Here is a 13,249-nt window from a genome sequence, read left to right as displayed (position 1 = left end):
GGCTCAGGTCATGGTCCCAGGGTGCTGGGATCGAGCCCCGCCTCGGCCTCCCTGCTCAGCGGGAAGCCTCCTTCTCCCTCTGCCACTCGCCCTGCTTGTGTTCCCTCTCTCGCTGTGTCTCTCTCTGTCAAATAAATAAAATCTTTAAATAAAATAAAAATAAAAACAAACTGCCAGCACAGAGTCTGTAAGATTTTTGGAATGAGAGCAAATTAAAATTAATAATAAAACAGTTGTTTCCAGGGGAGATGTGTACTTAAAGCAGTAGATTGCCAGAGGGCCACGTGAAAACATGGAAAGAACCCTTCACTAGGCTTCAAAGCTTTGAGTTTGGATTCTGGATCCACAAAGTTTGGCTGTGAGACCTTTAGCTGTTGGCTTAATTTCTGAGTTTTATACTTTCTTTACTTACTAAACAGAACTTAATATGTTTTGCCAAACTTCAGGGCTGCTAGAAGAATGAATGAACAAATGTGTAGGAAAATGATTTATTACTAACAAAGTGCTACACAAAAGTCAAGGCATTACTATGGTCATGGGGGTAGTAAAGTAATGCTGGCTGGGACCATCTGGTATACCCATGGCTGAGAAGGTCTTGCCGAACAAAAGCAGAAGGTCTCGCTCCCATCACTCTAGTGAAGCATTTCCTTCTCTTGTCCCAGGAGGGTTTACTCACAAATGCTCCCTGGCTCGGACAGAGAAGCTGTAGGTGGCAGGAGAGGGGAGAACGGTGAGGAGGGTAAGCCTTTTCCAACCCTTCAACTTCGCTTGTTTCAGGGACAGCAGAATGAAAGAAGTCATGTCCAACAACAGCACCACTAGCATCTCGCAAGCCAGGAAGGCTGTAGAGCAGCTGAAGATGGAAGCCTGTATGGACAGGGTCAAGGTAAGCACACACCAGCCAAAACCCAGCTCCAAGCATTCCCCCTATTTCCTTGTGAGAGTTAACACGTCACCCAGCGGAGCTGCCAGCCAACCTTGGCAGCTGTAACATTTACAAATGAGTGTTTGCCTCCGAGTTCCAAGTGTGCTCAAGGATTCAAATGATGCAAAATACACAGTGTGCATGAATTCCGTAAGGAGCTGCCAAAAATAGACTCGTATTCATCTCACCTCTATTTTGCTCTGTTGTCATGCCAATAAGGGAGAGGGTTTAACAGTGAGATCCATCATCGTTTTCCTGCCTGATGCAGTGACTTTGAGGTTAGACCACATTGGGTATTTTGACAGGGGTGCTGTTGGGAGGGAAGCATTGAACCGTGCACCGTGTTTTCAAATGTTCCTTTGGGGAATGTGAAGAGAGGCACCAGTCACCTCCCACCATGTTCATTCCTCTGATGATGTAGCTCTCTTCACGCTGGGAGGGCTGAGGCAGGATGAAGCCACCTCATCTCCAGATGCTCTCAGATGCCAGCAGGGGGCCAGGCAAAGTATGGGGCTCTCCGATACCATTTGGGTTCATCAGCTGTCATAGAGCTGGAACGCTGTCAGGAGTCTGACACCAGGAAACTCAAGTCCAGTGGCCTTTGGGCACACAGAACCAGGGGTCTCACCCAGGCATCTGGGATTCAAAAAGGACGGATTGCAGGGGGTAATGGGTGAACCCTAAAGCCTTCTGCTGGCAGAGCGGACAGTCTCTCCCCGAGGTTCCCAGCACCGAGCCCTCCCCTCCTGCTGGAGTTACTGCCAGAGAGCAGCAGCTCCTGCCTCCATCGGGACAGTTGTGGGAACACTGGGGCTTTGGGGTTTGAGCTATCCAAGGAGGCAGTAAACGAGCACAGAAAGTGACATAATGATATATGAAGCAAGGAGGGAATACAGCGTGATAGAAATTGCCATAAGTGCACCAGTATTATTCAGGTGTCTCTATCTTGCAAGTACTGATACCAGCTACAAATTAGACATCACTCCTTGATCTCTAGGCTAGAGCAAAGAGCAAGGAACTAAACAATTCTAAAGGAGGGAGAGGGGCACCTGGGTGGCCAGTCAGTTAAGCATCCGTCTGCCTTCAGCTCAGGTCAGGATCCCGGAGTTCCAGGATTGAGCCCCTATTCAGCAGGGAGTGTGCTTCTCCCCCTCTCTCGGCCCCTCCCCACACTCGTGCACGTGTGCATGCTCTCTCTCTCTCTCTCAAATGAATAAATGAAATCTTTAAAAAAAAGATAAAGGAGGGAGATCCCCAACAGTATAGGCATGGATCTCAGAATGAGATCCAGAGGACAGACATTTGCTGAGAGGATGAGGATGGTGGGGAGACTCGCTCTTTTGATAAACACGCCTGTGGACCTGCTCTGTACTAGTGGTGCTGGGATGCAAACATGCGTGGGCTGCCCCATCGTCTTGCTCAGAGAAGGCTTAGTGGAGCTGGGAGCTGGTAGTGGTTCTGAGGTGGTATCGGAGGGTAGGGAAGGCTACGCGAGCTGAGCATGGCTCATTTGGAGCAGGTGGGCTTGACAGAAGAGCTGCGGGTTTGCCAGGAAGTCCACTTTGGGCAGCCTGGGGGTGCCGGGTACACAGGCGCAGAGCATCCAGATGACGAAGTGTGAAGCCAGGACTGTGAGACGCACTGACCTGCCGGCAAGAGTGAAGTTGTCAGAGGCCAGGAGGCAGCCAAAGCCGCAGAGACAGGCGTAGAGAGAAGCAGAGCCCGGAGCTGGGATCAGAGAGGCAGACACACCAAGACATGGGTGCAGACTCAGAGAGTCTGTGTGGGAGACACTAGGGAGAAAGATTTAGAGCCCAGCTCTCCAGCTCCGTGGCCAGAGACTGGAAAGACAGTGGGCACCAGCCTTGGCGGTGGGACAGACGCTGTGCCAGGAGTCTAACAAGGAAGATAAATTCTGTAATTTATTTAAATTATACCCGCGACAGTCACCACCACCCTCACCCATGACAGTCACCACCACCCTGCACCCGTAACAGTCACCACCACCACCCACAACAGTCACCACCACCCCTCACCCATGACAGTCACCACCACCCTCACCCACAACAGCCACCACCACCCTCACCTGCGACATTCACCACCACCCTCACCCACGACAGTCACCACCACCCCTCACCCGTGACAGTCACCAGATGTCCCCACAATGAAGGACTCTTCAAGAGTCACTAAAGTCCCATGCAATGTCTCTAGAAGAACAAGGAGAAATCATAAACCAACTCAAAGTCAAGTTCGTTAGATGGTATTCAGAAGGGTAGTTCGTCCTGTTCCTGCAGCGACCGGGTGATGGAAATGCAGCTCCTGGACCCCAGGAGAGGGCTTCCTACAGGCATCTTCAGACTCTGTGGTGATTCCGGGGAGGAGGCCGCTGGCGGCCACATCAGGTGTGGTTCAGAGTAGGCAGAGTTTGGTCCTTGAAGAGGTGACCCAGGTCCTGAGGAGAGAGGTGGCCCCAAGGGACCACATCCCCGCTGGAGCTGTGCAATCACATGTGGGGTTTTTCCCCCTTGCTCCCAAAACCTTGAACATTTCTTAATTTTTTTTAAAAAATGTGCTAAGATACACATAACATGCAGTTTGCCATTGTAACCATTTTTAAGCGTACAGTAGCATGAGGTTCATTCACAGTATTGTGCAGTCATCGTCCCCACCACCCATCTCTGGAACTTGTCCTGATCGCCAACAGACATACAACCCCCCCATTCCTAGCTCCCCCAGCTCCCTGGCAACCTCTAGTCTACTTTCTGTTGCTATGCATGTGACTATTCTGGGAACCTCATTCCAACAAGAGGAATCGTGCAGTGTTTGTCCTTTCGCATGTGACTTAGTTCACTTGGTGCACATCTTCCCCAAGATTTGTCCACACTGTAGCGTATGTCAGCACTCCCTTCCTTTTTATGGTTGAAGAATATTCCATCAAATGTACCACCTCTTACCTACCCATTCACATGGTGATAGTGTTCATCATCTTGGGCTGCTTCCGCCTTTGGGCTCTTGTGAACAGTCCTGCTATGAACATGGGTGTGCGAGTGTTTGGAGTCCCCAGTTTCAGTTCTCTTGGGTATATACCCAGACTTGGGATTGGTGGATCATATGGCAATTTTATGCTCAACTTTTTGAGGAACCACCACGTTTCCATAGCAGCCATACCATTTTACATATCCCCCAACAAGACACAAAGTTTCCATTTTCTCCACATCCTCACCAACACTTATTTTTTTGTATAATAGCCATCCTCCTGGTTGCGAAGCTCACGTGTGCGTTTAAGCGCTCGACACCTCTTGCTTTGGGCACAGCAGGGCTTTGGGGAAGAAAATCTATTTGATGCAGCTTTTGGCAAAATGAGGTGTGTATTGTTATCATTTAGCCAGACAATAAAAACAGAAGCTGGAGAGAGAGAGAAACCATCAAGAACACTCCAAACTGACCTTAATAAGGACCTTGAGGAGGGAGGAAAGAGGAAGAGAGTCACCAGGGAGAAGTGGCCTTTCTAGAATGGGTGAGAGGTCACTGCAGGAGAGGAGGAGGGAAAAGAGGAGCCTGGAGGGTCAATGACAGAGGGCAGGCACATGGAAGGAGGTGAGGAGCAGTTCCTAGAATTCACTGAACTCAAACGAAAAGTGATGGGAATGAGGGGGAAAAGGACAGGCTGTTGCATGGGAAAGATGAGTGCGTCCTGCCTTTCCCTGGGCCCTGGAGAGACGGGGGAGCATGCTTTGGGGGAAACATCTGGAGGCTCTGTGGAAGAAATAAGTGCAAGTACGAGTCCCACAGAGCTGGCTCCCAGGTGGGAGCACAGCAGGCGGGGGCTGGAGGACGGCACTGGCAGGACAGGTGTCGGGCACGGAACCAGAAGGGACTGTGGTTGGCAAGGTACGTAGCCAGCTGCAGAGCCCACCTCTAGGCTTCACAGTTTACCATGACTAGAAGAGTGTCCAACATGGAAAGAGGGAAGGGAAGGATGCAGCTTGCAGTTCATGAGAATAAAGGGGATGACTCTTAAGGGGATGAGAAGAGGAAAAAAAGGAACTGCATGAAGCAGTTGTTCAGGTTGCCAAGGTAGGAAAAAGGAATAGGGTCAACTCAGAGAGGTCTGGACAGTTCATGGAGGGAAGCTGGAGCCAAAATGTCCACTATGGTCTTGAAGTCCTGTTTGTCCCCCCAGAACATCATCTGCACACAACTACCAGCGCCAACATCGGCTTTGTCCCAGATTTTGCAAGGGACGTAGGAGGGAGGCTTTATACATAGCCCACAGCCAGGCCTCAGGCCCACACACAGTTGGGTTTCTGAGACCCTCTCCCCACCACCTCAGCATCCTCCCTATATGCATTTAATGTTTGTTGGGTACCTCCCCCAGCTCACACCTGCTTCCCAACATCCATGGGATTCTTCTCTGTCCGGCCTAGAAGCTTCTCAGGATATTTCCCAGCCAAGATGGGGGCTCTCTTTGAGAACCTAGATCAGCTGCTAAAAAAAAAAAAAAAAAAAAAAAGTAAATATTTGCCATGTATCATAAGAACAAAGAAGATTCCACATAGAACCCATATGGCCTCCCAAAAAGCAAAAAGCTGGGAAAATAATACTCAGGATCCTAAAAAAGAAACAAAGAACACATAGAGATGACTATTGTGGAAACTATTTTGGTGCACAGGAAAAGAATACCCAGTGCCTTATTCTTTTTCTCACCCATGAGAGGCTTGAGCTATATAAAATTCTACTGGGAAAGTACATAAATGACATTGATCACCGAACAGGGAAAATTTGTCAAACAGTTACGGCAGATATGAGCTGAGCAAAGCATAAGAGGTTTAAGTGGAGAAAATGGTCTGCGGAGCTGGCTTGTCCCCACCCGCCTTCACCAACCCCCCCCCCCCGCCCCAGAGGAGAACAGCTGTGGAGAAGGTGTTGTCCCGTGGCGAAGGTACAGATGTCCCGAGTGGGCCAGGTCACAGGCTCCCAGGAAGGCTTATGGAACCTACCTCTACCTCTATTGGGCACTGCTGAGTGTGCTTTGATTCTCCTGCCCCAGGGAAAGAGGAATTGTTGACGTTGGGCCAGTCCCAGGGGCTGTGACTTGGTGGGCTCTGCAGGGGGACCACGCCTTTTAGCAAACCTAACTCTCAGCTGGGACCAGGAAACCGCTGACAGACTTGCCAAGCGACTATGCTCAGTCTCTCTCTCTCTCTGTCTCTCTCTCTCTCTCTCATTTGCTCTAAGGCCTGTGGCAGATGACTCAAACAGCTGTGGGATGTGCTAACAATCCCTAATAGGGCTGTCATTCGGCTGAGACTAATTTTGTCAACACGGGCTTGATATGCTGATTGCTGACAGATAGATCAACCCAGTTTTATATCAACTTGCATTCGATAGACTACTAAAAAATGAGGGCAGAAAGAACAATGTCAGTTGATGAATGCTCTAAAAGCTAAAGCCCAAGAGACAGCAGCAGAAGTAGGCTAGTGTGGGAAGTTATTGACGTAGAAGAAAAGAAATCATATCATAACAAATAATGACAGTCACTCGCAATCCTTCTCCATAACAGTTAAGAACAATTTGGAGAAAAGGGTTTTAAAAGGGACAGAATAGCCTTAGAAAAAAAAGGAATTACTCCCATTTTCTCTTGGACATTGAGGTTTTGTGATTTGGTGTTTAAAAGAAAAGAGAATACATGATCAGGGCCACCTGGGTGGCTCAGTCAGTTGAGCTTCTGACTCCTGATTTTGGCTCCGGTTGTGGGATCGAGCCCTGAATCAGGCTCTGCGCTCAGCACGGAGTCTGCTTGTCCCTCTCCCTCTGTTCCTCCCCCCTCCTCAAATAAATAAATAAAATATTTTAATAAATAATAAAAGAAAAGGGAATACGTGATCAAGAAATATTGTATAGACAACGCAAGGACACAAGAGTTGAATTTGCAAGTGTTGAAGATATATTTTACGTATACTTTGTTTATTCTGTTTCGAATTTTTTTCAAGCCATAAAGATACGAGAGTAAGTTGGATTTATCTACAAGCATGTAGTGTGAGTAAGGCTTGTAAAGAGAGAGAGAGAACATCCAGAAGCTTCGAGTGAGACTAAGAAAGTAGGTACCCTATTCTGAGGGCTTTAATTCCTGTTTTAAAAATAACATTATTTCTCTGTTCATAAAAATGGTACTCACTTACTTTAGAGAATGTTGGAAAATAAAAGTATAAGGAAGAAAATTTAAATAATTTATAACTACTACATTTCCATGTTTTGGTTTTTTTTTTAAGATTTTATTTTTATTTATTTGACAGAGAGATAGAGAGAGAGAACAAGTAGAGGCAGGCAGAGGGAGAGGGAGAAGCAGGCTCCCCGCTGAGCAGGGAGCCCGATGCGGGGCTCGATCCCAGGACCCTGGGATCATGACCCGAGCCGAAGGCAGCCGCTTAACTGACTGAGCCACCCAGGCGCCCCTACATTTCCATGTTTTTTCCATCTAGCTATTTGCCTATTTTTCTTTTTATAAAATTGTGGTGATTATGTTTTGCAACCTGACTTATCACCAAATAATATATTGTGATGACATATCCAGATCAGTAAATACTCTCCTGAAATGTCATTTTTACTATCTTTTTGCTCCATCACCTGATGTACAATAATTTATTTAACTATCTCCTATCCTTGGGGCATTTCCCTTATTTCCAATTTTGCAGTATTACTTTTTAAAAGCAGTACAGCAGGGACACCTGGGTGGGTCAGTCGGTTAGGCATCCGACTCTTGATTTCGGTTCGGGTCATGATCTCAGGGTCATGAGATCAAGCCCCACATCAAGCTCTGTACTTAGCATGAGTCTGCTTGGGATTCTCTCTCCCCCTCTCTCTGCCCCTTCCCCTGCTTTCTCGAAATCTCTTGCTCTCTCTCTCTCTCAAATAAATAAGTAAATCCTTTAAACAAAACCAAACCAAAGAGTGCATACATATTTTCAAATTAGTGTTTCTGTTTCCTTTGGGTAAACAGTAGTGAAATTACTGGATCATATAGTAATTCTATTTTTAATTTTTTGAGGAAACTTCATACTGTTTTCCACAGTGGCTGCACCAGTTTGCATTCCCACCAACAGTGCACAACGGTTCCCTTTTTCTCCATATCCTCGCCAACACCTGTTGTTTCTTGTCTTTTTGATTCTAGCCATTCTGACAGGTGTGAGGTGATACCTCATTGTGGTTTTAATTTGCATTTCCCTGATGATGAGTGATGTTGAGCATCTTTTCATGTGTCTGTTGGCCATTGGTATGTCTTCTTTGGGAAAATGCCTATTTAGGTCCTCTGCCCATTTTTTAATTGGATTATTGGGGGGTTTTTTGTGTTGAGTTGTATAAGTTCTTTATATATTTTGGATACTAACCCCTTATCAGATATATCATTTGCAAATATCTTCTTCCACTCAGTAGGTTGCCTTTTAGTTTTATTGATTGTTTCCTTCGCTGTGCAAAAGGTTTTTATTTTGGTGTAGTTCCAACAGCTTATTTTTGCTTTTTGCTTCCCTTGCTTCAGGAGACATATCTAGAACAATGTTTCTATGGCTGATGCCAAAGAAATTACTGCCTATGTTTTCTTCTAATAGTTTAATGGTTAGGAGTCTCACAGTTAGGTCTTTAATCCATTTTGAGTTTATTTTTGTGTATGGTGTAAGAAAGTGGTCCAGTTTCATTCTTTTGCATGTAACTGTCCAGTTTTCCCAGCGCTGTTTGATGAAGAGACTGTGTTTTCTCCATTGTATAATCTTGCCTCCTTTATCACAGATTAATTAATAATTTAAGTGTGGGTTAATTTCTGGGCTCTCTATTCCGTTCCATTGTTCTCTGTGTCTATTTTTGTGCCCATACCATACTGTTTTGATCACCAAAGCTTTGTAGTATTGAAAGTATCTTGAAATCTAGGATTGTGATGCCTCCAGCTTTGTTCTTCTTTCTCAAGATTGCTGTGGCTATTCGGGGTCTTTTGTGGTTCCATACAAATTTTATGGACCTATGTAAACATACTGCCAAAAAAAATCAAGAATCGGACTATAGCATATAAAAGACCAATAAGCCAAAAAGCTTAGAAAAAAGGGAATTAGAATAGTTTATCCATTCATCTGCCAATGGACACATAAGTTTATCCATTCATCTGCCGATGGACACATTCATTTAGGAAAAAATTGTCTTCCAGAAAATCAAAGAAAAGCATTCATTTAGGAAAAAGTTGTCTTCCAGAAAACCAAAGAAAACTTTAGGTAACTGCTTTAGAGTCTCCAGAAATGTAAAGCAAACAGAATCTATGAAACACTAGCTCAAAGAGGAGATAAAACAATGAGTTACAAAGGGAGGTGGAAAACTAAGGAAAGAAGTTGAGGGAGGATGGGGAATATCATTAGAAGGAGCAAAGAGTGTAACATATGCTCTAGAAAACCAAATTAATGACATGGGGCACAGGCTTCAGAAACTCATACATAATGCAAAAGAAAAGATGAACAGTCAGATCAAAGCAGTTAGAGAGAGGGTGATAGAAATAAAGACTGGCAGCAACATTCCAACATTTGGATGCTGATGTTCCTGGCAGAGAGAACAAATGGAATAAAAAATACTCTTAAGGGGAGAATATAAAAAAGGTTTCATTAAATAAAGGAAGACTTAAATCTGCAGATCCAAAGAGCTCATCATGTTCCAGGAAGGACTATAATAGAAAATAATAAGCCCTGAGACACATATACCTGCTGAGGTTCCTTACTCTCAAAAGTAAAGGAAAAGCCCATTAAATATGCAGGCAGAGAAAGTAATCATTTGGGACACATGCCCCTAACAATATGTGTTAAGTGCTTGAATCCTCACCCCAGCCCTAAGATATTGGTGCTGCTCATACCACAATTCACAGACAAGGAAACTTAGGCCCACATGTGGGCCTAAGCAATCTTGAGAAAGATAGCCACAGCAATCTTGAGAAAGAAGAACAAAATATGTGATTAAGTGGGGATACCAACCCCGAACCTCGAGTCTAATCATTAAACCACAGTGCCCTACCTACAAAGGGCAGAAATATCAGTCTGGACAACAATGCATCACACAGTTCAGAAGTGGCCAGCCTAAGATTATGTAAAAATTCTAAAGTTCTGCAAAGAATTCTCTACTAGCCAGGGGGTCATTTCTGTGCTAGGCAACAGAAATACTACTCCCAATTATGCAGAAAGTCAAATATAATGTAAAATGTGTGCTTCTTTAGCAATATTATTTCATTTCCAATAATTGGATTTCAGTAAAGGAGATACAAATCAATATCATAGAAACAGGGTCATGTGAGGCAGACCATGCATCACAGGCCTTGTTCCTCCTAAAAGGGCATAGGAAACCTACAGCTATAAACACTGGCTCATACATCACAAATAAGCAACACCTGCAGGAGCACCTTTTTTGATCAGGGCTATGAAACAAAGGCCCTGCTTTTTGGCGGATGTCCAAACTCTTGCCTTGTGAGGTCCCTAACTTTGTACTGAGCTGCTAGGGCCACTTCAGTGGACTTCATCCAGCTGTCTCTTTGGGCTCTCTCTTGCGTTCTAAGGGTCCCAGCAGTAGCAACGAGCTCTACCACAGAAGAGAGGGGACTAGAATAACAACATTTAGTGTTAAAAACCGTTTTCATTACCTCCCATCCATCAGGATAGCTACTATCAAAACAAAACAGAACAGAAAATAACAAGTGTTGGTGAAGATGTGAAGAAATTGGAACTATTGTGCACTGTTGGTGGGAATGTAAAATGGTGCAGCCGTGATAGAAAGCTATAGTATAGTAGTTCCTCAAAAAATTAAAAATACAATTACCATATGATCCAGCAATTCTACTTCTGGGTATATATCCCAAAGAACTGAAATCGGGGTCTCTAAGAGATTTGTACATTCAGTTCATAGCATTACTTAGAATAGCCAACAGGTAGAAGCAACTTATGTGTCCATCGGCAGATGAATGGATAAACAAATTGTGGTATATCCATACAATAAAATATTTTTCAGCCTTAAAAAGGAAGGACATTCTGACACAGGGCTACAACACGGATGAACCATGAGGGCATTATGTTAAGTGAATTAAGCCAGTCACAAAAGAACAAAAACTGTATGATTCCACTTATATGAAATACCCAGAATAGTCAAATTCATAGGGACAGAAAGTGGAGTGGTGGTTGCCAGGGGCTGGGGGAGAGGGAATGGGGAGTTGTTTTTTAATGGGTACAGAGTTTCTGTTTTGCAAGATGAAAGAGTTCTGTTGTGTAGGCTGCACAACAATGTGAATATACTTAATACCAAACTGTACACTTAAAAGTGGTTAGGATGGTAAATTTTATGTGTTTTACCAAAATTTAAATATTTTTTAACAAATTTTTTTTCAATACAAAGTTTGCTTCCAATCCAGCTTCAATCACCATAGAATCTTCAGAGCCAACAAGCTTTAGTACAGTTGAGTCTGCTATGCTAGAGGAGTTCATATCCATCAGGAATAAATATTGGCATGCCCTCTAATATCTGCACAAGATTGGACTTGATGCATTCTTCGTAGGCACTGTCAAAGCACCACTCACCCCCAGATCTTCAACATTACTAGGATAGTGCCATTTGCCCAGTCTCTCTTTCCCATCTTTTAGAAACTAGTGAGAGCCAGGCACTTCACTCACCACAGAAAGTCTCTCTGAGCCATCACTCCAAAGGTCATCTGCCTCAGGAAGCTATCACTGGTATCCAAAGTCTTTACCAGGTTATGGTTTCTAGATCAATTCAGTCTTGGAATTCTTCTGGATTCTTTATCTGTTAGTACAATAGGGTCGTCAGTCTTTTCAATTTTTACTCTTTATAGACTTCAGATTTGGGCATCAGACATTTTTACTCCATTAGGTACCAAATGGTTAAAGAGATCTCTGCCCATCTGTGTCCATTTATGGAATGTATAAACATCAACAGCTGCAGCAAAAAGAATATTAGGTGTCTTGTAGAGTGAATGTCACCAGTGAGGCAGAGGGTGAACTCTTCCATAGGAATGATCTGAGAGTCTACTTCCTTCAACATGACCTTTTATTCCAAAAGTTAGACCCTAACATGGGTTGAATATAAGCAAGCATAATCTGACAAAGAATTTACACCAGCCCATTGTGGTGTTCTTTTCTCTACTCCCAAAGTTTGGGGTTATTCTAGCCATTGCTGTGTATTTTTCATTAGATTGGTGCTTTGGGCATTCTAGTGTTTAAGAAAAACTTAATCTTAGTTTGATCATACAATTCTACCTAGAAAGAAAACCATCTTCTCAAGTGCAGGTTACCAATGGGCTTTGGTTTGCAAGATTGTATTATATTAATATCACTTGGGACAAGTGTTATTTGAGACTAAGCTGCTTCAACTGAATAGTCCACTTTCCTGGCCCAAATTTCTCCAGAGCTACTATGCTGTGCGTTAACTTGCAACTATCACAGGTCCAACTCTAACAGAAATAGGACCCACCCTCTTTCCTGTATCATAAGCCACATTGATCACAACTTTTCTCCCCATCAAATTCAACACAGTTGATTTCAGGGTCTACAACTATTGCTTCAGATTCAATCCACTCACCTTCACCATTTCCTATCAATTGTTTTTTAACCACTGGGTACAATATGTACAAGATCTATATGAGAAAAAATACAAAACTCATGAAAGAGATCAAAGAAAATCTAAATAAAGACATTCCATGTTCATGGATAGGAGGACTCAATATTCTTAAGATGTCAGTTCTTCCCAACTTGATCTACAGATTCAGGACACTACCAATAAAAAAGCTTGTTGATACTGACAAACTGATTCTGAAGTTTATATGGAGAAGGGAAAAAAAGAAAAAAAAAAAGGAATAGCCAACACAATATTGAAGAAGAAGAAGTTGGAAGACTGACACTACCCAACTTCAAGACTTACTATAAAGCTACACTGATGAAGACAATGTGATATTGACAAAAGAATAGACAAAGAGATCAGTAAAACAGAATAGAGAGCTCAGACATAGACCCACATAAATATAGTCAACTGACCTTTGACAAAAAAGCAAAGGCAATACAATGGAGAAAAGATAGTCTCTTCAACAGATGTTGTGAGAACAACTAGATGGCCACATGCAAAACAATAAACCTAGACACAGACCTTATACTTTTCACAAAAAAGAGCTCAAAATGGATCACATAAAAGGCAGAACTATAAAACTTCTAGAGGAAAGCCACAGGAGAAAATCTAGGTGACCTTGGGGTTTGGCAATTAGTTTTTAGCTATAACACCAAAAGCACAATCCACAAAAGAAAA

The 13,249-nt window shown here is 43.7% G+C and overlaps 1 protein-coding gene across 2 annotated transcripts in view; it reads left to right on the top strand.

The window, feature by feature from the left end:
• Positions 1 to 13,249, top strand: part of GNG4 (G protein subunit gamma 4) — a 29,483-nt gene that overhangs the window by 5,238 nt on the left and 10,996 nt on the right. Inside the window, exon 2 of one of the 2 annotated variants that reach the window (XM_035008506.1) lies at positions 778 to 886. In XM_035008506.1, the coding sequence (XP_034864397.1) occupies positions 788 to 886 (99 nt within the window). In that variant the 5' untranslated portion in view covers positions 778 to 787. Of the gene's footprint in view, positions 1 to 241; positions 887 to 13,249 lie in introns of those variants that run through there. The other variant, XM_035008507.1, reaches the window with a different exon arrangement.

The sequence above is a fragment of the Mirounga leonina genome, unplaced genomic scaffold, assembly GCF_011800145.1.
Source record: "Mirounga leonina isolate KUSES-001 unplaced genomic scaffold, KU_Mleo_1.0 Mir_152, whole genome shotgun sequence".
In the NCBI taxonomy this organism is placed as follows: domain Eukaryota; kingdom Metazoa; phylum Chordata; class Mammalia; order Carnivora; family Phocidae; genus Mirounga; species Mirounga leonina.
This window is presented reverse-complemented; position numbering and strand designations above follow the sequence as displayed.